Genomic DNA, 7,387 nt, shown 5'->3' on the forward strand with positions numbered 1-7,387 from the left:
GATTAAAGCGCTCTGATGGGGAAGGGCTTAAAGGCTGAGTCAAAAGCCAAGAAGTCTCTTTATTTACGCCTACCTCCCAGCCCTTGGCAATCTGACTAATAACAAACTGAGCTAACAAGAAAGACTAGAAAGGGAGGACGGAGCAGCTTGGACCTACAAACTAAGAAAGCAAGAGTGATCAGTCTCGGCTCTGCTAAACATCGTGTTTATTTACTGCATTCAGCAGCTTGCAAATGGTTAACTATATGCAAAAAAGTCAGCATAGCTGGGAAGGATGCTGTGAATTTTAATTGGAAGAAAAAAAAAAGGACAACTGCTTCAGGACGCTCTAGCATGCACTCTGCTTGAAATATTTTCAATGAAATGCTCAGCATTTTCTCTTGGACCAGAAGTTTAAACTTTCTGATGCTGGGAAACACGCCACAAAGTGATATTTGAGAAGCAAGTACGCGTCCGTTGGTGTTTTCTTTCTTAATACAGAAACTGAATTACTTTGAACACCTCTTCCAGCTGTGCAGAACAGATAACACCAGGAAGAGTCTCTGCTTTCACAGGTAAGATGAAATGTCTGCAAGTTTTCTTATACTTATTTATGCATGATCATAAAGGGATTGAATTTATTTTTTGCTTCCTTTAGAAAAATAACTTTGCATTAAAGGCTATTTAGTTTCATTTTTGCTCACCAGCACCACGAATGCTGTAGCAGATGCCTGTTTTCTCTGAGCACCAGACATTTAGTTGAACAGCTGGCTGTAGAAAAGAACAAATATAATGATTAGCCACTATTTCTTTTACAACATGTAGTTTGCTGTTGGAAACTAAATACATGTGCTTTCAGAAAGAAAGGTCACTTGCAAATGCCATTGTTGAATTGAAATATAAACAACTGAATGATGCTTTGCATTCTGTGTGTGCTTTTATTATTTTCTGGCTTGAAAATATGTGTTTTCTGAAAATATGTAAACAGAGTTTTGACCTCTTTAACATTGTATGTCCTGTGGCCAGTACGGAACCACTCACTGAACATGTGTGCATTTCTGAAAATATGAGAAACTGCTCTCTAGCTCATTTTGAAAAGAATGAAATGCCTGTAAGGTAATAAAAGAGAATTAAATGCTATCTTCTGGTAGTTATTCAGTGTTTTCTCAAGATGCTATGCTTTGGAGTGAATCATATTCTCTTTTGGTAATTTATGGAGAAGTATTTTCAGTGTTGTGGGAGCTAATCCACAAGTTGAATATTCTGAATTGCAAGCTACTAGATTCTTAGTACAGTACTTAGAACTGTTTAAAATCAAACTATGTTCTTGTTGGAAATATAAAGTCTGCTAATCTGTCCTTTATATAGAAAGACAGTCTATTGTTTTGCTTCTTCAGTTGCCTTCTGCCTTTTAGAAATGTTGCATGATGCATATTTTCAATAAAACAATGTATTTTCAATAAATAGTTTATTTTTAGAATTATTGATAGGATTCTGGAATATTTTATTGGATTGTGAGTTTTATAAGACTGGTTGTTACTGTTCACACTCGATCCAGAAGAAATGAAACAAGTTTAATTTTAAAAAGTTGAATAGTCATAAGATGTGGTTTATGTCTTTCAAGGTAATTTATATAATAAAGTTAAGGGACAATATTTTAAGGCTGGAAATAAAATTACATGCCTTAGAGCTACATATGTTTACCTTGTTATTGCTATCATTTTAAAGTTGTAGTTCTTGTATGAATTGCTATTCAAATGCGTGGCTTAAGTTTTTAGGGAATTGGAATACATGATGTTGTCATTTTAAACTATCATTTTCTAAAAATAGAGATATCCTGAAATATTTTAATATATTGCAGTTTGTTTTAAAGTTCATTGTTTGCCATTCCAAGCCTTATAATAAAAGAGATAAACAGCTCAATTATGTGGTGACATTCAGTGCCCTAATGCCTATTTCAAGAACTCATTAGAAAGTTATTTGCTGGAAGTTTACATGAAACATTACTTATCCTTTTACAATAGTCTAAATAGCTTGCCAAAAAAATTCTTTTGGTTTGTATAATATTCACCTTATTCCTTAAAAAACGTCAAAGTAGCAGTAAATATTCCAGCTGGAAAGTCAACATAAAGTGACTTCAATAAAACTTGGGTACATTAAAACACATTTATCTGATACTATTACAGTTTCATAAAGTTCCTGGGAGAGAGATATCAAAATGAAATTCTCTTACAGCACACTACTTTATTACATAATCGAAGATATATTCCCTCAAGGCTCTTTAATAAATAAGTAATAAGTATCTTGAAACTTTGGCTCAACAATCCAAACATGCTAAAACAAAAATGCAGTTATAACTAGATGAAATACAGGAATACTGCATCCAAACATACATACATAGTACACCTACTCAAACATACATGCTTACATTCTTACGTTTTTACAATCCCAATATTTCTTTCTGTTGTTAGTTAATACTTACATATCTGTCTTATATGATAAGCATCCAGCTTTAATTTATCCACTTTGAAGTAAAAAAAACAGGTACTCTCAAATATATGTTTGTTTCATATGATGTAGCAATAGTGCATTTAAGTTCCATTCTCATCTATTAAAATGCAGAATAGTTTGGCAGTTATGAATATAGTACTGCTATATTATAAATTTTCTTATCCTAAATTTTGTATTTTGACCATGTTATAAATTTATAGTAACCCAGAATATGCCTGTCCATGTATTTTGGGGAAAAATAAGAATAAGAAGGAAAATGTAGATACAACAAGGTATTTATATTTTCATAGTGATCAATGATTTATTTTTGGAGGACAATCTGTCATTTTGAAAATATCAGTTTCATGTCCTCCCTGATTTTGCCCACTAAAATCCCTTGCCATTGCATTTTATTTTACAGAATCAGATCCAAACAAATGACACCATGAAGCTGTGGAGTCATCTATTGTGTGCAGCTCTCCTTGCCGGTATATCCTTGCAGTTCCAATCTCCAGGACCCTCAGTCAGAGGTTCTTGTGATTCTCTTTGCAATTGTGAGGAAAAAGATGGCACGATGCTAATAAACTGTGAAGACAAAGGAATCAAGAAGTTATCCCAAATAAATGTACCGCCATCGAGACCTTTCCACCTAAGCTTGTTGAATAATGGCTTAACAATGCTTCACGTCAATGACTTTTCTGGGCTTACTCACGCCATCTCAATACACCTTGGATTTAACAATATAGCAGACATTGAGCCTGGTGCATTTAATGGCCTTGGCCTCCTTAAACAGCTTCATATCAACCACAATTCTTTAGAAATTCTTAAAGAGGATACCTTTCATGGACTGGAAAACTTGGAATTCCTACAAGCAGATAACAATTTTATTACAGTGATTGAACCAAGTGCCTTTAGCAAGCTCAACAGACTTAAAGTGTTAATTTTAAATGACAATGCTATTGAGAGTCTTCCTCCAAATATATTTCGATTTGTTCCTTTAACCCATCTAGATCTTCGTGGAAATCAGTTGCAAACATTGCCTTATGTTGGTTTTTTAGAACACATTGGCCGAATATTGGATCTCCAGTTGGAGGATAATAAATGGGCCTGCAATTGTGACCTACTGCAGCTAAAAATTTGGTTGGAGAACATGCCTCCTCAGTCTGTAATTGGTGATGTTGTGTGCAACAGCCCTCCATTGCTCAAAGGGAGCATACTAAGTCGACTGAAAAAGGAATCTATTTGCCCTACTCCACCAGTGTATGAAGAACACGAGGATCCTTCAGGGTCATTGCATGTGGCAGCAACATCTTCAATAAGTGATAGTCGCATAGCAACCAAGACCATGTCGATTTTAAAGCCACCCACAAAGGCACCCGTTTTGATACCTTATATTACAAAGCCATCCACTCAACTCCCAGCACCCTACTGTCCTATTCCTTGTAGTTGTAAAGTCCTGTCTCCATCAGGACTTCTGATACACTGTCAGGAGCGAAATATTGAAAGTGTCTCAGATCTAAAACCTCCTCCACAAAATCCCCGAAAGCTTATTCTAGCGGGGAATATTATTCACACATTAATGAAATCTGATCTAGTGGAATATTTCACTTTGGAAATGCTTCACTTGGGAAACAATCGCATTGAGGTTCTTGAAGAAGGATCATTCATGAATCTAACAAGCTTACAAAAACTCTATCTAAATGGCAACCATCTGACAAAATTAAATAGAGGCATGTTTCTTGGTCTCCAGAATCTTGAGTATTTATATCTTGAATACAATGCAGTTAAGGAAATATTACCAGGCACCTTTAACCCAATGCCTAAACTTAAAGTCCTCTACTTAAATAACAACCTGCTACAAGTTTTACCGCCACATATTTTTTCAGGTGTCCCCCTAACAAGAATAAACCTTAAAACAAACCAGTTTTCTCATCTACCTGTAAGTAATATCTTGGATGACCTTGATTTACTGACCCAGATTGACCTTGAGGATAACCCATGGGACTGCTCCTGTGACCTGGTAGGACTGCAACAGTGGATACAAAAATTAAGCAAAAACACAGTGACAGATGACATCCTCTGCACTTCCCCAGGGCATCTTAACAAAAAGGAACTGAAAGCCCTAAATAGTGAACTTCTTTGCCCAGGATTAGTAAATAACCCATCCCTGCCAACTCAGACCAGTTACATTATTGTCACTACTCCTGCAACAACGACAAACACAGCTGGTACTATTTTAAGATCTCTTACTGATGCTGTCCCACTATCTGTTCTAATATTAGGACTTCTGATTGTGTTCATAACTATTGTGTTCTGTGCTGCAGGGATAGTGGTCCTTGTTATCCACCGCAGGAGAAGATACAAAAAGAAACAGGCCGATGAGCAAATGAGAGACAACACTCCCCTGCATCTTCAATACAGCATGTATGGTCATAAAACAACGCACCACACAACAGAGAGACCTTCTGCCTCTCTCTACGAACAGCACATGGTGAGCCCCATGGTTCACGTCTACAGAAGTCCATCCTTTGGGCCAAAGCATTTGGAAGAGGAAGAAGAAAGAAATGAGAAAGAGGAAAGTGAGGCAAAACATCTCCAAAGAAGTCTTTTAGAAAGAGAAAATCATTCACCACTCACGGGGTCAAATCTGAAATATAAAACCACAGACCAATCAACAGAATTTTTAACCTTCCAGGATGCCAGTTCATTGTATAGGAACATTTTGGAGAAAGAAAGAGAACTTCAGCAACTGGGAATCACCGAATACCTGAGGAAAAACATGGCTCAGCTCCAGCCTGATATGGAGGTACATTATCCTGGGGCCCATGAAGAGCTGAAATTAATGGAAACATTAATGTACTCACGACCAAGAAAGGTATTGGTGGAGCAGACTAAAAATGAATATTTTGAGCTCAAAGCTAATTTACATGCCGAACCTGACTATTTAGAAGTCCTGGAGCAGCAAACATAGATGAGAGTTTGAAGGTTTTTCAGAAATGCTGTGATTCTGTCTTAAGTCCAAACCTGGTATATAAGTGCCTTACACAACTGTGTCATCAATCAGAACTTAAGCACAGCAGTAATCCTTTGAGGGGAAAAAGAGAAGGAAAAAAAAAAAAACAACAACTCAGGGATCACTGGGAGAAGCCATGGCATTATCTTCAGGCAATTTTGTCTGTCCCAAATAAAACAAATCCTTGTCTGTAAATCATTCAAGGATTATAGTAAAATTGCTCCATATACTTAAAAGTGTTTCATAGAAGTCCTCTTGCACATCAAAAAGGGTTGAATATTCAAGCAATCATTATTTTATTGAATGATTTTAACCATGGATTAAATAAAATTGGATTTCACCATTTAAGACATATACCTGTGTATGTAGTTATAATATGTAAGGAACATATTGTTTATAACTAGTATGTACTTTAAAATGTATATTGTCAAACACAGAGAATATTTTGCAGTAAATGCAAAAGGAACTGGAACTTGAAAGTTATAAATTATAATAGTAAGAAAAAATTCTGCTTATACAGGCCACAAGTGGCCCAAAACTTTGAAAATATGAAGATACAATGAATGCCACTCCTGTGCTTTCTGGATTAAAAAAAAAAGATACAAATTATGAATAGTTTGGGTGGAATGAACAGGCAAAATTTTCATTTTTCTGCTCATTTGTATGGACAATCTTAATGTCAATGCTGCTGTGAACTGAGGTATGTCATTTGTGCGCAAAGTTTAATTATTCTTGGGATATTTTTTAAATGCTACTGAAATTCTACTGTAAATATTATTAGAGCATCTATTAAGCTTGCTTTTTTTCTAGCATTAATTCTTTGTAAATTTAAATGACCATGATAGAAATATGTTTCTTGTTCAAATAATCTTCAGGTGTAAAACATATAGAAATAATTGTTATTTTATTTTTATTGATGTATGCTGATAGATGCCATAAGTTAGTATCATAAGGCACTCCTAAAGGTAAGTGGTTTAAGTTGCTTCAAGAAAGGGATAATGTAGCTTTATTTTACAAGAAGGTATAGTTAGATTTCTATAAACTATTTATTCTGTACAGTTTTATATATTTTTGGTTCACAAAAGTAATTATTCTTGGGTGCCTTTCAAGAAAATTAAAAATACTTCTCACAACAATAAAATTAAAATGAAAACTCTTTTTCTAAATGTGCCTCATTCAATTGGTTGACTTATAATTGAGTCATCAGACCTAACACACACAGACAACACAAAGGGAGGGCTCTGTTTGTTATTGTTCACACAGAAGTATTATGTTCACTGTGTGAAAAAAGTTATTCAGTTTCTGTGTGTGATTGACATGAAGCCAATCTTGAAGTATGACTGGCAGATTCTGCCTTCAAGAAAATCACTTTTCTATGCGATACAAATGGGAATTGTTTATATTTTTCTTCTTTCTAATTATAGTATCAATAATATGGCAGATTTGCTTGGCAAAGTTAATCAAGTTAATTTCATAATGCATTGTGAACACCATGCCAAATCAGGTACTGAGTTGAAGGACATATTTTCTATAAGAAAGTGCTTTCTTGATTTTATAGAAAAGTATTAATTATCCCTGTATGTTCTATTAAATGTTTTTGCTTTAACAGTCACATTTCTACATTCCCGGACAGAACATAGTCTTTTTTTATTTCAAATGAGTTTATTCTGTTGCTAGGAAGGGTGCTATGCTCCAGAGAATGAAGACTAATTTTGAGTTTTATGTGAAATCATATCACCAGATTTTTCTTTTTAAATCATTATACCTATCAATGGAAAGCAATTAAGAATTATTTATGAAAAGGTTTATTGAAGATCTAAACTTTCTTACTAGTTTCCAAAATTCAGAAGGAGAAATGTGGGAATCCTTTTTTTCTGTATCAATTTCTACGGATAAATATGTGTG

The 7,387-nt window shown here is 34.8% G+C and overlaps 1 protein-coding gene across 1 annotated transcript; it reads left to right on the plus strand.

Moving 5' to 3' along the window:
- Positions 1 to 357: 357 nt before the first annotated feature.
- SLITRK6 (SLIT and NTRK like family member 6) lies at positions 358 to 6,591 on the plus strand. Its single transcript, XM_062195283.1, has 2 exons — positions 358 to 554; positions 2,891 to 6,591. Exon 2 carries the CDS (start codon positions 2,915 to 2,917, stop codon positions 5,438 to 5,440), a length of 2,526 nt encoding a protein of 841 aa, XP_062051267.1. The 5' UTR covers positions 358 to 554; positions 2,891 to 2,914; the 3' UTR covers positions 5,441 to 6,591.
- The last annotated feature ends 796 nt before the right edge of the window (positions 6,592 to 7,387 follow it).

Source organism: Lepus europaeus, chromosome 6 (assembly GCF_033115175.1).
Source record: "Lepus europaeus isolate LE1 chromosome 6, mLepTim1.pri, whole genome shotgun sequence".
Lineage (NCBI taxonomy): Eukaryota > Metazoa > Chordata > Mammalia > Lagomorpha > Leporidae > Lepus > Lepus europaeus.